This window comes from Colossoma macropomum, unplaced genomic scaffold, assembly GCF_904425465.1.
Source record: "Colossoma macropomum unplaced genomic scaffold, Colossoma_macropomum, whole genome shotgun sequence".
Lineage (NCBI taxonomy): Eukaryota > Metazoa > Chordata > Actinopteri > Characiformes > Serrasalmidae > Colossoma > Colossoma macropomum.
The window spans coordinates 3,188,576-3,207,381 of record NW_023494793.1 but is presented as its reverse complement, the minus strand read 5'-3'; the positions used below and the strand labels follow the sequence as shown (position 1 = coordinate 3,207,381).

The following is an 18,806-nucleotide window of genomic DNA, read 5'->3' as shown; positions in this document are numbered from 1 at the left end:
GTTCTACTGTTATTACATCAAGCTTGTAACAGAAGGAACCATTTTTGCTGCTTTCAAAAAAAAGGTTCTATATAGAACCATACAACACATTCTCTATCAATCTTTAGAAGCGATTCACCATGCAAAGAACCATGGTTCTATATAGAACTCAACCTTCTTGGTGCTACATGTCAAACCTTTTTGAAAAAGGTTCTATATAGCATCAAAAAGGGTTCTGCTGTTATGTCAAGCTAGTAAGAGAAGAACTCTGGTGCTTTGTCAAAACATCCTCTATCAATCTGAAGAACCATTTGACCATGCAAACAATGGTTCTATATACAACAACCATTTTCAATACGGTTCTACATACAGGATGTTGTGTATGGTTTTTATCAGTGTGAAGAACCATTTCACTATACAAACAACCATTTCCAACATTATGGTTCTATCTAAATAGAATCATACTTTTACTAAAGAACCATCTTTAAGAGTATCGGTAAACAAACTATTCTCAATAAAAGCCACAAACTACTGTGTATAATTTACGGAATATATCTTTATTTTCAGTTAAAGTTCAAACAACAGGTTGTGTAATGGTCCAATGTAACTGTCTCCAGTCGGTGGCTCCACCACGGGGAGGAGCGCAGAGGTCAGAGATGGTTTGAACAGGTTTTTAGGTAAACTGAAAGAAGAGGAGCGTGGTCCAGGGAGGTAAGAGTGGGGTGAGGAAGCCCTCTGGTCCACCGAGAGAGAGAGAGATAGAAGGCTCAGGGACGGAGAAGAGAACCCGAAACGGCCTTCACTCATCGTGACCCTCGTAACCATCAGGCAGAGGGTTCACGTGGGAGTTGTGGAACAGACTCTTAACGCCATCGCCCCATGGGAAACGCTGAGGGAAGAACAGAGAAACGAGGTTTTACAGCTCAGACATGTCAAATAGTTAATCAATACAAAATAAAAGTCTGTAAAATGATAACAGTGCTCTTAGAAAGAAATCCTGCACCTCCAAAGTGGTGAGTTTATACTTACAACTTGTGACCGAAGTTACTGTATAAACATTCAGACCATTTCTGCTGGTGTCCATCTCACTGTACTCAATTAGGCTTTTTATATTTACTACACTTTGTGCTAAATATGTTGATTTCAGACCTTCTCAACCAATCGCACAGTGAAAGGAGCATTACACTGAGCATTTTCAATGGAATTACTGACAAGAAAAACAAATTAATTGAATAAAAAGTAGGTTATATGGGCCTATTTTTATATCTTTTAAGCACGTTAACCTTCACTGGTATATCACTGCTTAATAATGTCAATGAGATTAAATGGGACGGTATTGATACGCAACAGTCAATTAACAAGCAAACTGCAATAAAGAGTGCCATGACCTCAACGGACAAACTAAAACAATCCAATCCTAGCTAACAGCTAATTAGTGGAGATTGAGCAATTCATGGGCAGCAGGACACAGTGCTAAATTCACTTAACTGATGTCGCAGGACGTCAACGTTGTGAACAAGACTAAAAATACTCAGCGATATTCATATCATGAGAAACTTCCCAGCAGGCATTTCCATCCTATTTTGGGCCGTTGGCAATTTGGGTCATCTCTCTTTTCTCTTTGGGTCATTTTACTCCCACCAATCATGAATGTCAGGGAGCTTATTGAATTCAGATGATGTCCGAGACCCCGTTTACACATGGTCACTTCATGTGTCCAGTATCTGGATTGTGTCCTGATGAGATTTTAGCCTAGTGTGCATTTATACTTGGTAGCCAAAAGCGTCTCCTGTTAGTCTGACAGAAATCTGATAGCTGTATAATACAGAATATGCAAATCGGCTTGTCACACAGCAACCAATTAGCAACTGTTTATCTGTTCAGCCTCTTCGTCTGCAGTGTGTTTAGCTTAGTAGAGTCTGAACATGTTGCTGTTAAGCATATCTAGTCTAGCCTGGTGTCCAACCATGTGCGTCCTCCATGATAATCTTCCTCGCAGACACAAATCACCCAGGGATGTTCTGCTTGGGGGAGGTTTCGGTTGGCGAATGTGTCTCAGAGAGACGGATGTGTTTACGCTGCTATAAAGGAGTCTCAGTTCACCTCCTGACGCATTGAGTGATCAGATTCTTATCAGTTTTATATGCATCTTGGCTGCATTTACACTTGCCTTTTTTGTGGTCTCATCCAGATATAATCCTGATACTCAAGACTCAAAATGACCAGGTGTAAACAGGGTCTTGGAGAAATTGTGCTTCCATAAGCAAGAACACAATTAAGCCCAATCACTATAGCTACGTTCACATCACCAGGCTGAAGTGGCACAAATTAGATTTTTTGCCCTAATGTGACTTAGATCTGATGTTTTCAGGGCTGTGTAGACACACAAATCTGATCTCTTCAAATCAGACCTGAGCCACTTTCATATGTGGTCCTAGATTGGATACATATCCGATTCGTGGCCATGTGACCTTAATGTGACGCTCAGATCGGAATTCATGTGCTTTTTTTTCCCCCACTGTGCCATCATTCAGCGTTACCATGGCAACAGCACCGAACAGAAGTTAAAGCCTGTAAACAGTGGAAAAGCAGCTCATCTCACCTTTTTCTCCTTCGTCTCGCTCTAATAATGAAGCTGAGAGCTGATCGGCTTTCCTACCAAACTTTGGCATCACACTTCTATTTATCAGTAGATTTCCTGATCAACACAGTGGGGACTTCCATAGGTTGAATAATAACAGACACTGATATCCAGCTCATCTGTCTTTGTTGTCAATATTGATGGGATTCTGGTAACACCTTCTCCCCACGTCCGCAGTTATTTTTGACCCTACACTCTCATTTGACATCCACATCAATTCCATAGTTAAGGCAGCATTTTTCCATCTTTGTAATGTTTCTCACCTCCGACTGTTTCTCAGCCAAGCCGATGTAGAAACACTTGTGCATGCATTAGTGACATCACAGCTAGACTATGACCTCCCTGTCAGAGCCCTCACTATGTTACAGTATGTTCAAAATGCCACTGCTAGGATCGTCACCTTTTCAAAAAAAGAATGACCACATCACCCCTGTCCTTCAGAGTCTTCACTGGTTGCCCATTACATTCCGTGTTCAGTACAAGGTTCTCCTTATAACATAAAGCTTTGTACGGTCTGACTCCTCAATACTGGGCAGAGCTTATTCATCTATATGTCCCATCCCAAACTTTAAGATCACAAAATTTAGGCCTTCATGTTCCAAGGTTTAAATGACTTCTATGGGTGGCCGATCATTTAATGTAGCAGCTCCCAAATTATGGAATACCCTCCCCGAGTCTATTCGGGATGCAACCTCTCCGTCTCATTTAATCTCTGTTAAAGACGTACTTGTTTTCACTGTGTTACCACTGTTCGGTTTATACTTGAATGTTTACCTGTACTGTCCTTTTGTTTAATGTGTTGCTGTTTAATGTGTTGCTGTTCTTTGATTGTAAAGCGTCCTTGAGCATGGCAAAGGCGCTATATAAATAAAAGTGGTGCTGGTGGTGATAATGTATTTGTGCAATGCACACTGGGTATTGTGGCGAGAGAAACACAGAAAGGACAAAGTTCAGTCAAACTGATGAGGCAGGGCGGGCAACACCTCTACTAAATGCCAGTATATTACAAGCTAGTTTCAGGCAGGAACTGGTCAGAAAAATTAAGAAGTAAATCCCTGAGAAAAGGGGGATTTTTGTAGGTCCAACCGGAGGTGCCTCACCTTGCTGCGGATGCGTAGGTGAGTGTAGGGAATGAACTCTGGGTGCTCATGGCTGTGGTGCTGAGCCTTCAGGAAAGTGTTCAGCATGCAGACTCCCACCCCAGGAAGGGCCACAACAAAGGTCAAGATCTTCCAGGTCCTCCCTTAAAGATAAGAAGAGAGAATTCTGACTCAATGTCACCCTGAGTAAGAGAATAAGGAGGTTATAGAGCTGGTAACCTGCCGGCTACCAGAGACTGCAGCGCCTTTATTCATATCAGCTATTTCAACACCCTAAAATACCTAATTTAATAATTTCACAACCCTGGATGAAGTCACACAAAATAAACTACAGAAACATCAACCAAACTACCTGCCCAGGTGTAATGCAACCACTTATCTGTCTATCCACACAAATATAAACGAAGACTCCAGCTTTTTTGGAAATATCGAAAGTGCTGACCGTGCCTAATGCTAATGCTAAGCTAACTCAACACGTTTCCACTCTCCGCGATATAAACGCTACTTTTTAACGGCAAAAACAGCGACATTATTCATAGCTTAAGGTGTAAAAAGGCGTTTATAACTAAGTAGTTGTGACTAAAACCAAAGCAAATATACAGTTAAACACACGAGTCGTGAGAAAGTAGTTAGTATTAGCATTTAGCTTCAGTGCTGCAAGGTCAAACTGCGCTGTAGAGGCTCCGCCTTTTCGACACAAACAGCCCGGAATCTGTAGTTTTCAAAAAAAGCCAGGTTGTTGATCAAACTCACCGCCCTGCTCGCCGTGAGCTACAGCGGACAGTTGGCGGGTTTGAGCCCGAGAAGCGGAGCGCAGGAGGGCGCCGGAGAAGCGGCCGAGCAGAGCCATGTTTGCGGGGAAACGTTAAGGCTGCGGTCACTTGCTGCGCTTTAGAGCCGAGAGCCTGAGCGCCGCCTACTGAGCGGGAGGACCACCGGAAACAGACACTGTACTTCAGTTTAATAAGGAAGCCCGTTTCAGCCTCTGGAGATAAATATACATCCATTTATTAACACGTTATAATGGGAAAGTTTTCTATAGATATGACTAAGTATCTAATAATACTAAGATTCTGTCTTAGTACCTACAATATCTAGTATCTCATAGTTATGACCTAATATCTCATAGTTTTGAGATTCTATCTCGTAAAACGACCTAGCATCTTAGTATTGTCATTTAATATCTCATAATTATGACACAGCATTGTATTACTATGACATTGTTATCTCATAATAATGAGACGCTTTTTTGTAATCATGACTTAGTATCTCATAATTTTAAAATTCAGTCTTGTAATTATGACTTAATATCTCATTATTATGACTTAGTATCTCATAATGTTAAAATTCAGTCTCATAATTATGACTTAATATCCCATTGTTATGACTTAGTATCTCATAATATTAAAATTCAGTCTCGTGATTATGACTTAATATCCCATTGTTATGACTTAGTATCTCATAATATTAAAATTCAGTCTCGTAATTATGACTTAATATCCCATTGTTATGACTTAGTATCTCATAATATTAAAATTCAGTCTCGTAATTATGACTTAATATCCCATTATTATGACTTAGTATCTCATAATATTAAAATTCAGTCTTGTAATTATGACGTAATATCTCATTATTATGACTAAGAATCTCACAATCGTCAGCTGGTATCTCATAATAACGACTTAATTTGATGAGAAAATATTCTCATAATTATGAGAAAGTCATAATTTTGAGAATATATTGTCTCATTATAATGACATTATGAGACATTAAGTCATAATTACAAGACTGAATTTTAATATTATGAGATAACAAGTCATAAATAGCGTCTCATTATTATGAGATAACAAGTCATAATAATAAGATGCTGTGTCATACTTATGAGATGTTAAATTATAATTATGAGATGCTATGCCATTAATAATTATTAATTAATGATATTAAATCACACTTCTAAGATGCTAGGCCATTTTAAGAGATAGAATCTCACAATTATGAGATATTAAATTATAATTATAAGATACTAGGTCCTAGAACACTTTTTGGTCCTCAAAGAACCCTTTGCGTGATTGAAGGGTTCTTTGTGCCGCAAGACGTTCTTCAGATTGATGGAGAATGTGTTTTAGATGGTTCTACATAGAGCCTTTTGGAAAAGGGTTCTTTATAGCAGCAAAAAGGTTCTTTTATTGTCATAGGCTCGACACCATAACAATGGAAGAACCCTTTTGGTCACTATATAGAACCCTTTCATAAAGGTTTTATATAGAACCATCTACAACACATTCTCCATCAATCTAAAGAACGCTTTCATGTTGTAAAGAACCCGTTTAATCATGCAAATGGTTCTTTGAGTTCATTTTCTTTACTAAAGAACCCTTGAAGAACCATCATTTTTAAGATCGTAGAGCGCATGGTTCTAAACAGAACCCCTGCCTTTACTAAAGAACCACTGAACCATCTTTTTAAGTGTGTGTAGTATGCACTGCACAAATATGGTGGCATATTCTAGAAAATAATGTAGGTAAAAATAAAATCCACTCAGATTTTTTAGATGTTTAACCCTCTATTGGATGGTGTTGCCTCAGGGCAACAAACTCATTTTCCTCACTTTACAATAATATTATGCATATTTAAAGATAATAATACAGTTAACAACAAAGGGAAGAGTTTGAGTAAGTCACTTCAGGGAACATGGATCTATGTCATTTCTTCCCATTGTCTCACAATGTTGCCTCAAGGCAACACACGCCAAAAGCACCCCTGCTCAATTTTTTTTTATGTTTTGAATTTAATAATCGGGACAGATTATTAATAATCATGATATATAACTTTATAATTACATGATTTAACCTTTTTAACTCTATAGAACCACTGGTGGTTCCAAAACGCACTTCATCATATTCTTTACTTCATAACTTTCATTTTTCATAAGCTTCATTCTAAAGGTGGGGGTCATATGAGAGCTGTAACTGTCTTCTTTCCAGTCAAATAGATGGGTGATGTAATTTTTAAACCTTATAATAAAAGAAGCTGAACTCTTTTTTTTTCTACTGAAAGTCGACCCATTTTTCCACAAATCTGCGCTATAAACTATAAAAAGATGGCGTCTCTTCAGTGATCTGCTCTGTAAACATTATTTTTATAAAATAATACAAAGAGCGGCTTTCAGTAGTAAATTGTAAGCATATAGCAATATGTGTTTGATCATAAAACTAATTTGAGGAGAGCTTTTACAAAAAAAACCCAAAACTTTACATGTATTTCATGCAGTTACTGAATAATTTGCCTTACGATTAGGGCCTGTAAATTCAGATGGAAAAACCAAGCATAAGAGGTTAATAATCAAGGCCCATTTTATGCAAGGAAGTGCAGTTTTTAAATGCTATCATAATGCATGCAGTAGAGGGTTAAGTTAAAAATAGCGGCTTTTAGCGGCTTCTTGGTGCATTTTTCGTATATAAAGCCGTGAAGCGCCTTGTGAAATGGAGTAGGAGTGGGGAAAGCGGCTCTGTGAGTCTGTGTAAGCTGGAGCTGACCCCGGTGTTTCTGTCCTGTCCTTTTTTTGTGTTTGCAGTAGCCGCCTGTGTGGACACAGAGACAGCAAAGAGCAAAAACCAGCCGGCAGCAGATCCAGTCGGGAGAAAAACGGTAAGAATATCAGTCTGAAATTCCTGAAGGCCTCTGAGAAGAACATTCGCAGGTCTGGTGTGATGTTAGAACATGTCGCTGCTGTCGCAAGAAAACCTTGTCGTTTTTCAATTTTTGACATCATTTGAGAATGCCTGTTGTTCTTTACATTGTCTGTAAAGTTCGTGAAGATTGGACCAAAAGAAACGGCCCAAAATGACTTGGAAAAAAGTCTGGTTCCATTGACTTACATTGGAAATAAAGTAGGTTTTTTCCTTCTCCTGTAAAGTTACTATTTTGGAGATACAAGGTTTTCTTCCGACAGCAGTGATACACAGTGAATGGCGGTTAAAAAAGAAGTGATTAGAGTTTTTAAACAGCAGTTTCTTTTGGTCTGGTTGGCTGGACGGCCCATTTTAGTGTTTTTTTATATAATACAGATAATTGACTCACTCAAACTGTGATATGTTGTTAATGTAAACATTATTTAGACGTTAGAAAGTCTTGCATATTGCTGTTTAAGTGTTTTAGGAATTAAACACACTTTAAAAAACAATATACAGCAGTTTTCAGCACTTTTACAGTTTTAATAGTCCATTGTTTTTCTCTAATACTTAATTAATCAAGCAGTTTTAATATCTTTAATGATCTTTTACAGATGATAAATAATGATCTTAGATGTTTGTAACGAAAGAAGCCGACATTCTGTGTTGATCTACAGGTTAATGTTCACCGTTTGTGTCGGTTTGACCTTTGCGTTTAGTGTAACCCTTATATTTAGCCTATTTTTAGTGTATTTTTTGAAGCAATGCTGTGATTTATGAAGCTTTTTTTGTTCATAGCTTCTTTATGTCTAGTCCAGATTTATTCTGGATGATTATAGATGTTTTGATAGCTCACATTGGCTGTTCTCATGTCCTGCTGTCACGTGCAATGACAGAGTAAATAATAATGCCATCTGACTTTAACCACTATATCTCTTTCATCAGCAGCTTTGTCAGTAGCAGGGTGTTGTGAGGCAAAATAGTCCCCAAAGAAAACTTATTATTTCAGATTTTTCACTATTTTACCATCATCTGTGGAGCCCTGCTGGTGACATTCCGTATAAGGAAAGATATTAAATAAGCTTAGTAAGTGGGAACTGGATCATGCCTTACTAAGCTGTGGTCAAGGCTTTATTCTCATTCCCACACCTTACTAAGTCATGGCCATGCATTAGGATCTCATTCCCACACCTTACTAAACTGTGGCAACGACTTAATTATCTCATGCCCACACCTTACAAAGTTGTGGTCATGCATTATTTTTATTTATACTTGATAATCTTTATACTCCGTAATCATCAACAACATAAACTCAGAAGACTCGTGTAGGTTCACTGGTGGTTCTCAATAGTAAATAAAATGTCTATATTTGTGTTGTAGTCATGGCGACCCCTGGTTCCTATCACCGCCACTGTAAAGACATCTGAACCATTTCACACCAAACCACTGTGAATCACTCTGATTACAGCTCACACACTGAATTGAGTGACCTTTTAAACTACCATCAGTCTCTGTTTCTGTCTCTTCTCAGATGGAGTCTATCAATTATGACCGGTTCACTTCGGCTGAGGCTGAAATCACTCATCGTCATCATCAACAGGAGCCTCCATACACACCCAGTCAGTTACACTCATCACTATTCACTCATTACTCACCACTCATTACTCATCAGTATTCACTCGTTACTCATCACTCATTACTCACCACTGATCACTCACCCCTCATCACTTATTAATCAGCACTCATCACGCATTACTCTTCACTCATCATTCATCACTCACCACTCATCACTCACAACTCATCATTCACCATTCATCACTGAAGTGATGAGTAATGGGTGATGATTAATAAGTGACAAGTGGTGAGTAATGAGTGATGGGTATTGAGTGATTGGTGGTGAGTGCTCATTACTCATCACTCATCATTCATCACTTATTAATCATTAGCCATTACTCATCACTCATTACTCATTACTCATCACTCATTACTCATTACTCATCACTCATTACTCATTACGTATCACTCATTACTCATTACTCATTACTTATCACTCATCTCTCATAACTCATTACTCATCACTCATTAACTCATCACTCATCATTCTTTACTCATCACTCATTACTCATCACTCATTAACTCATCACTCATCACTCTACTCATCACTCTTTACTCATCACTCATCACTCATCACTCATTACTCATTACTTATCACTCATCTCTCATCACTCATTACTCATCACTCATTAACTCATCACTCATCATTCTTTACTCATCACTCATTACTCATCACTCACCACTCATCACTCATTATTCATTACTCATCTCTCATCACTCATTACTCATCACTCATTAACTCATCACTCTTTACTCATCACTCGTCACTAATTACTCATCACTCATCACTCGTCACTAATTACTCATCACTCATTACTCATTACTTATCACTCATTACTCATTACTTATCACTCCTCTCTCATCACTCATTACTCATCACTCGTTACTCATCACTCATTAACTCATCACTCTTTACTCATCACTCATTACTTATCACTCACCACTCATCACTCTTTACTCATCACTCATTAACTCACCACTCATTACTCATCACTCACCACTCATCACTCATCATTCATCACTCATCTCTCATCACTCATCATTCATTACTCATCACTCACCACTCATTACTCATCAGTCATTACTCATCACTCATTACTCATCACTCATTACTCATTACTCATTACTCATCTCCTCTCAGACCTGTCATTATTACAGTCAGGTAGAAAAGTTTTGGCACCCCTGGATAGACTGCACATTTGTCATGATTTTGAGGTGAAAATAAGTTAAAACATCCTCTACACAGAACACACTTCTGCGTGTTTATTGTCATGACTGTCTTAAATACAATGTTGCCAAAACATATAAACTTCAAAGCTAAACATACTTTGTAGAACTAAAAGCAAATATAGAATCAATGATGGTAATGATGATAATAGTCACAGTGAAATAACAATAATAATAAAAAGAAATACCTACCTACTGGAATGCATAGTGCCAACAGTAAAGTTTGGTGGAGGAGGGATGATGAGCTGGGGCTGTTTTTCAGGCTCCTCAGTTCCAGTGAAGGGTGATGTTGATGCTGCAGCACAAAGACATTTTACACAGTTATCTGCTTCCAGCTTTGTGTCAGCAGTTTGGGGAAGAGCCTTTCCTGTTCCAGCATGACTGAGCCCCTCTGCACAAAGCAGCTCCATAAAGACATGGAGTGACCAGTTTGGTGTGGAGGAACTCCAGTGGCCTGCACAGAGCCCTGACCTCAACCCCACTGAACACCTTTGGGATGAACTGAAACATTGTTGGCCTTTTGATCCAACATCAGTGCCTGACCACAAAAATGCTTTTTCTCAGCTGCCAGAACGCAACTGCTCAACCATTTAAGGTAGAACGGTAAAATCTAAAATAGAAAACCTGCAGCATGGTCTGTAGAGTCCACCACTCAGAATCTGGAGGATCTGGAGAGGTTCTGTATGGAGGAATGGTTTTAGATCCTTTGCCATGTGTTCTTCAGTCTTGATAAGGGTTAAAGGAAAAGACTCAGAGCTGCAGAGCTGTAGTAAATGAGTTCTAACAATTACCTAAAACAATCATCTAAAATTCAATATTTTTTTCATAATAGGATAGGATTTTTTTCTTTCATTCATTATACACAGTTTTTTTTAGTTGTTTTGAATAAAAAAAATTGTTTTTTACAGTCCGTTTTGTTCATGTTTATCAGGGGTGCCAATGTTTTTGGAGGACACTGTATTTGGTAGATGGAATATATATTTTATATATATATATTAGTATTAAGAGATTTGCATGTTAGAGATTCACTCAACTTTCATATTCTCAAAATTTCAATGTCACAATATCACAAAATCAAATCAAGTCTAATGTAATCAGATGTAGTTTAGCATATTTTATTATTACTTTAGTTGTGTACAATGGTGACACTCTTAATCTGTGCTTATTGTCAGGCTGGGAAATGTAGTCCAGAGTCTGCACAAGTCCAAATGAGCATGAACGATGTAATTGTACATAGTTGTGTATAATGTGATGGTGTGTGTGTGTGTGTGTGTGTGTGTGTGTGTGTGTGTGTGTGTGTGTTGTGTGTGTTCAGACAGACAGAACAGGAGGATCTGCATCATGTTCGGAGTTCTCTCAGTGTTCCTGCTCATCCTCACACTCACAGTGGGAATCAAATGTAAGTAACTTAAATGTAAATATAAACAAATTCTAACCTCAACTTCCACCTTAATCCTAAACCTAATCCTAACCTTAACTTCCACTTTAATCCTAAACCTAATCCTAACCTTAACTTCCACCTCAATCCTAAACCTATTCCTAACCTTACCTTCCACCTTTATCATAAACCTAATCCTAACCTTAACTTCCAGCCTAACCCTAACCTTAACTTCCACCTCAATCCTAAACCTAATCCTAACCTTAACTTCCACCTCAATCCTAAACCTAATCCTAACCTTAACTTCCACCATAATCCTAAACCTAATCCTAACCTTAACTTCCAGCCTAATCCTAACCTTAACTTCCACCTCAATCCTAAACCTAATCCTAACCTTAACTTCCACCTTAATCATAAACCTAATCCTAACCTTAACTTCCAGCCTAACCCTAACCTTAACTTCCACCTTAATCCTAAACTTAATCCCAACATTAACTTCCACTTTAATCCTAAACCTAATCCTAATCTTATTTTCTGACCTAATCCTAAACCTAATGCAAACATTAATCTCCAGCTGCTGCAGCTCTTCATTTGTGTATGGGCTCAAATCGATTTGGCTCTACAACATTTTGGACACAGACCTCCTCGAAGTCCTCCACACTTCGCCATCTTCCAGAAATAGGCAAGAAAACTGTAAAAATAACTGTAAACAGAAAGCTGCTGCTGCCGTTAGCCGTGTTGAACGGCTGTAGCTACAGACAGTGACTACAAAAGCACGTTAGCTCGCGCACTGATCTCAGTGGAGATACGGTTTTTACAGGAAACACAGAACTAATCCTGGGGTAAACGTTTATAATATACGTTTAGTTTATATAAAACACGTTTTAGGCCAAAACTTTATAACAAAACAGTGTCTCACGTATCAAGCGACACATTTAAAGCCATTTTGTGTAATAACTTAACAGGATGTAGCTTTGAAAGCCTTTAAATGCTTCCTAGGACTGTAATGGTGAACAGTTCTGACTCCGCTCTCTAAAAAGACACATTTCACACCAAACCACTCTGAACGATTTTGTTTACGTCTAAATCATTAAATGATTAAGTAATTTTGCAAAATCAGTGGAGTTCCCCTTTGATTTTAACTTCCACCTTAGTCTTATATGTAGTCCTAACTTTAACTTCCACCTTAATCCTAGACCTAATCCTAAAGTTAATCCTAAACCCTTTTGAAGCTGTTTTCTGTTTCTCTGAACTGATGAATGATTTTCTTGTTGTGTTTCACTCTCAGTCACTCAGGTCGGTCAGCAGGTGTCTGATATGGTGGAGTCACTGCAGCTGGTCAGAGAGTCTGTTAAATCACATCAGAAAGGTCAGAACATATGTCTCTCTCTCTCTCTCTCTCTCTGTATATATATATATATATATATATATATATATATATATATATTTATATGTGTGTGTGTGTATAATTATTGATATGATTTATATTTATTATTATTATTTATATTGTTATTATAATTGTAATTATAAGCATTGCGCTGTATTAATGTTCCACTCATGTCTTTCTGTTTTTCTTCGTTCTCTCAGCCACTGGTTTTAATCCCGCGCCTGTAACTCCAGTCAGAGGTCAGAACTCAAACTCAGCTTTCAGCAGCTCCCTGTTTCAGTTTCAGCACAAACACCAACCCGAGCCTGTCTGTCTCTATCTGTCTGTCTGTATCTGTCTGCCTGTCTGTCTGTATCTACCTATTTCTGTCTGTCTGTTTGTCTGTCTGTAAGTGTCCTTCTGTCTGTGTGTGCCTGTCTGTCTGTATCTGTGTGTATCTGTGTCGGTGTGTCTGCCTGTATCTATCTATTTCTGTCTGCCTGTCTGCCTGTATTTACCTATTTCTGTCTGTCTGTGTCTGTCTTTGTCTGCCTGTGTATCTGTGTCTGCCTGTCTGCCTGTCTGCCTGCCTGTATCTACCTATTTCTGTCTGTCTGTCTGTTTTTCTGTGTGTCTGCCTGTATCTACCTCTTTCTGTCTGTGTGTCTGCCTGCCTGTCTGTCTGATTCTACCTATTTCTGTCTGTCTGTCTGCCTGCCTGTATCTACCTATTTCTGTCTGTCTGTGTGTGTGTGTGTGTGTGTGTCTGTCTGCCTGCCTGCCTGTATCTACCTATTTCTGTCTGTCTGTCTGTGTGTGTGTCCGTCTGTCTGTCTGCCTGCCTGTATCTACCTGTTTCTGTCTGTCTGTGTGTGTGTCCGTGTGTCTGTCTGTCTGCCTGTATCTACTTATTTCTGTCTGTCTGTGTGTCTGTCTGTCTGTCTGCCTTTCTGTCTGTCTGCCTGCCTGTATCTACCTATTTCTGTCTGTCTGTCTGTGTGTGTGTCTGTCTGTCTGCCTGTCTGTCTGTCTGCCTGCCTGTATCTACCTGTTTCTGTCTGTCTGTGTGTCTGCCCACCTTCCTGCCTGTCTGCCTGTATCTACCTGTTTTTGCCTGTGTGTCTGTTTGTAACTTTCTTTTTGTCTGTCTGTCTGTCTGTCTGTCTGTATCTGTCTGTCTGTAACTGTCTGTCTGTCTGTGCAGGCCCCTGTGAGGACGACTGGACGTTTTACAAAGAGAAGTGCTACTTTGTATCCAAACTGAGGAAGAACTGGGAGGATGCAGAGAAGAACTGTGTCCAGCGGGGGGCGCACTTAGCAGTGGTGAACGACGGAGAGGAGCTGGTAAGAGAATGGAACTAACCAGCTCAATTAGCATCTGTTTATCATATTCAGTTTATCCTTAACTAACACAGGAGAAGGAAGCGCAGTACAGCCATAACATCTACCACCCTGCATTAAAGAGCAGATATACCACGTTTATCTGTTTTCATTTCTCTTCATTCATTTTTCGCCACACTTATTTAAGTTTTTGTACCAAAAACTTATCTCTTTATGAAACAGGCTGTCTTTATGACTACGCCTTTAAGACTGACATATGTAAATGAGCTCTGTTCTGATTGGCTGTGCCTCGTTCAAAAAGCAGTCCAGGCTGAAACACTCATAAATTCAGCATGAGTGGGCGGGGCTAAGCTGCTGGGGAGTAAATATGTAATTATGTTGGATTTTGTGATGTCACAAAGCAGTGTTTACAGGAAACAGTGTTTACATGCTACATCAAACACTTTTATTTAAAAAGAAATGAGGAATATTCCTTATTCCTTAAATATGAGGAATATTCCTTATTCCTTAAATATTCCTGAGTGTTCTATTTATTGTCTGTTTCTAGAAGCCTGAGGTCACATCCTGAACAAGTAATATATTAATAGTAATATATATTCTGTAGGCAGAATATATCGGTCTAATGTCTCTCTGTATGTCTCTCTCTCTCTCTCTCTCTCTCTCTAACCCAGGATTATCTATCCCAGATTCTTGAGACACAAGCGCAGTACTGGATTGGTCTGGTTGAGAGAGAAGAGGGAAACTGGAGCTGGGTTGATGGAACAGATTTCACGAAAACTGAACAGTAAGCGACGTCGCCAACCTGGCCTTTAAAGCAAAGAAGCAGCCAAATCGTATTTCTTCATCAATCATTTCAGTTATTTTACGATCAATATAACATATAATCAGCCTCACGTTATTTTTCTCGGTCGAGTGTAAAAATATGAGCAAAAACACTCCTTCTACGGCTGTTAGCATAAACTCTCAAAGTAACACCGTAAGAGTGCAGTGTTTCGAACGGTACTTCGGCATTTTTCACGTTTCAGTAGGAGTCATGTGAGACGTAATGATTGGTTGGACAATCCACACGTCAACATACCAACCTGATTTACATTCTGGTGTGCTTATTGTTGATTTAATGCTGCTGCGTAACTTCATCTTCATCTGGAAGAGTAAAGAATTGGCTAAATTGTCATCAGCTGTAAGTGTTAGCAAACACAGAGTGTCCCTCTGCGGGGTTAACACTGCAGCTCTACCTGCTTAGCAGAACTGAAAAACGGGAAAATGTCAGTCAAATCCATGACATGCTTGGATTTGACTTTTGACAGTTCAGCCTCAAACACAACAAGATTTAACTGTTATAACTGACAGGCTAAGATGGCTAACAGGCTATACTGCTTCTCCATTAATAATCAGTGTTAGGCTTTGATTTGAAGTATTTACTGAATAATTTACCATCAAACTCAACGCGGAAAACGTAAAGTATATGTTACTTGAATGTCTACATGCTTCAAATGTTCGTAGGTTTGGTACATCTGCCTTGAATGTGGAAACAATGATTGTGTGTCACTCTTAGCGTGATGCTAACATAACACAGGAACTCACTTCAAGATGCTAGCAGATATTAGCATTACCCTGACGGTGGCAATCAGGTGAGCAAGAACTACTTTTAGGGCAAAGAATTCTGCATTCAACGCTCATATATTGTGATACGTTCATTGTCGTATGAGGAAAAAATCAAAAATTCAAAGTTGCTTGGCACACTCGACACTGCTGTTATGTTTCTGAGCACTTTTTAACAGTGTCTTATGTACATTTATGTAGCTGGCGAGCGCAAACCACTTCACTCAGTCAGCTGATCAGCTCACCAGCCAATCAGCACTCAGTAGCAGTGGCGTTAGTGTCCTTCTACCAAAAGCTTTTTGCTGTAGAAAACAGAAAGTTAAGTTTTCATTCATTTTTAATGGAACATTCTTCTACATTTCTGAAATTAAAGAAAGCGTCTGCACAAATTGTTTGAAACAAGTTTGAATTTTTCGCTTCCAGACATTTAGCTCCATTCACTCTCTCGCGGGCGCCCTCTAGCGATTTGCAGTCATGTTTTTGATTTAATGGGAGAAATAGGAAGTGGCCATATTCCCTTGCTTTAGATAGATTAGATTCAAACAACAAATACACACACACACACACACACATATATATATATATATATATATATATATGTATTTTTTTTTAAATGTTAATATTTCAGGTATCTTGGAAACAATAAGAACTTATATAGGCTATTGTAATTATCTATTTAGAAGCATTCTCAACACATCTGACATTTCTTTTTTGTTCTGTTTGAAAATCTTTAAATTTTCAGTTTGCTTCAAATTACATATGATATCTGTAATGGCACACAGGACAGGCATATCAACTTATTTGATTAAAAACACTAATTCCAAGCTTTTGAGCATTAATGCTTATCAACTCACCCACTTTGAACGTCATATATGAAAAATCCAGTGTACCGAATGAACAAATAGATCTGTGTTGGTGCAGTGCCCCCTAGTGGCCAGGACTGTTAAACGCATGCTCAGCAGGCCTAATTAGCATTATATCTGAACACTCCCAGAAATAAAGGTAGTAAACTGTCTCTGGATCAGTTCCCCTCTTGTCACTGGGGTGGGACCCTCAAGGGTCCATCTCAGTACCTTTAGTCAGGGAACATAACTGAACCATAATCCACTGAAATGATGTGTTCTAAGCTGTACTGACTCCACACACCCCGTCTCGTCTCCAGGCTTTTATTTTACTGTTCTGTTTTAAAACATTTGGTTATGAAAAGGTACAAATACGAACTTTTCACCTGGCAAAACCTATTTAGGGTTTACAATCAGACCTTAAAACCACTGTTGTACCTTTGAGGGAACATTTACACTGTTTGTACCTTGATGAACGAGAAATGTACCTGAACAGAACCTTTATTACTAACAGTGTAGTTATGGGGACCTTTGGCTAAACTATCAATACATAACTTTGACCCTAATGATCTCCTTGTCCTCAGTTTCTGGGATGAGGGTCAGCCAGATGACTGGGACGTCCGTGTGAACGGAGAGGACTGCGGTCAGTTTCACCCTCCACGCACTTTCTTCCGCAGACTGTGGAACGATGCGGACTGTACGCTGCCCTACAGATACATCTGTGAGGGGAAACCCAGGAGACACTGAGCTCAGACGGAGCTGGTTTTATATACAGGACCTCCAAACGTCGTGGGGTCAACAGAGTGTATCAGTCAGAATTCAGTTCATTCCTGTAGAGCTGATACATATGAAATAATCTGTGCATGATGTTCTTAATTTGATTAGTTTACCTTGTACATGTTTGGAAAACTGTTTGATGCTGTGTGTGAATAAAAATAAACTAATCATGAGTGAAAAAACACCCCAAAACTTAGAGTTTAGACATAATGTGTAAACACTGAGTAACGAAACGTACCAACCATTCAAAATACACTGTGATTCAAAAAGATTCATCTGATTCCAAAATTATTACTTTCACTTGTAAATCGTTACAGAACAATGCAGTAAACTGTAAATGGTTTAAATGAGCATAAAGTTTATTATGTAATTGTACAAGGTCTCAGTATGAACCTCCTCCAGCTGTACAGACAACATCAACACCATAGTCAGATTCATCTCATACTGGATTGAGCGTGTTGGGTGTCGCTGCACTCACGGCTCTTTCAGTGCGATTTTGGAGATCATCCAGTGTTGTGGAACCAACGACGAACGTTCTGAGCTGTTGGAGCTTCACTGCCCACGAAAATCACTCTGCACAGTTATGACGGATTCACTCTTATTGAAGTGGAGAACGCAGAACGCTTTCTGCTCAGGGGTCTCATCTCCTCTCAGACTGAAGGGAGCCATCTTCCACTGACAGTCAGAAACTCTATGACCCCCTCTTTCAATTGGATTGTGATTGGTTCCTCGGCGCCTCACGGTGGTAAAAATATGGTGCTTTGAAATCGGATGTATCTTTTTGAATCACCCCGTATTCACGGAAGCTAGGCTTGTTTTGAACTGATTGTATTTGTGATGTCACAAAAACCAACACAGTCACATACACTACCACTCAAGTTTGGATTCACTTGTTAAAATAATAACTTATATAGTAATAACTCATATAGTGTAGATTTGAAATGCTATAAACTAGACACCACAACTCAAACCAACACGTTATTCACAGTTTACAGTATTTTGGGAACAACATAAATTAGGACATGATAAAAAATGGAAGTTTTATTAAATAATAAGCTATAATATTCTGTTTATTGGAATTTGTTGTCAAAAACGCTCTGAATATCTGCTTAATTAGTGAGTTTTTGGTTATCTGTTTTCAGAAATGAGGCATTGTGGGTGTCAGTGTCTTTATCAGTTCAGTCTTAATGCTGTAGAGATTTATCAGTTATCATAAAATCACTTACAGCTCTGATTATCATCAAAACATCTTCATTTTTACAGCTTCA

At 38.8% G+C, this 18,806-nt stretch overlaps 2 protein-coding genes across 3 annotated transcripts; one reads left to right on the top strand and one right to left on the bottom strand.

Moving 5' to 3' along the window:
- Window positions 1-515: 515 nt before the first annotated feature.
- Window positions 516-4,644, bottom strand: LOC118813090 (cytochrome c oxidase subunit 6A, mitochondrial). The gene is made up of 3 exons (XM_036578241.1): window positions 4,474-4,644; window positions 3,721-3,863; window positions 516-868 (listed from the first exon to the last, which is right to left on the bottom strand). The coding sequence occupies exons 1-3, from the start codon at window positions 4,568-4,570 to the stop codon at window positions 779-781; spliced, it is 330 nt and encodes a 109-aa protein (XP_036434134.1). The 5' UTR covers window positions 4,571-4,644; the 3' UTR covers window positions 516-778.
- A 2,549-nt stretch (window positions 4,645-7,193) lies between these two features.
- On the top strand, window positions 7,194-17,734 carry LOC118813085 (perlucin-like protein). Of its 2 annotated transcripts, none has more exons than XM_036578234.1 (8): window positions 7,194-7,368; window positions 8,923-9,010; window positions 11,548-11,631; window positions 12,899-12,979; window positions 13,198-13,236; window positions 14,181-14,320; window positions 14,989-15,101; window positions 17,346-17,734. In XM_036578234.1, the coding sequence occupies exons 2-8, from the start codon at window positions 8,923-8,925 to the stop codon at window positions 17,506-17,508; spliced, it is 708 nt and encodes a 235-aa protein (XP_036434127.1). In that variant the 5' UTR covers window positions 7,194-7,368; the 3' UTR covers window positions 17,509-17,734. The 2 variants fall into 2 exon arrangements, with proteins under 2 accessions (XP_036434127.1, XP_036434128.1); XM_036578235.1 differs by having other exon boundaries at window positions 7,194-7,420.
- Window positions 17,735-18,806: the final 1,072 nt, after the last annotated feature.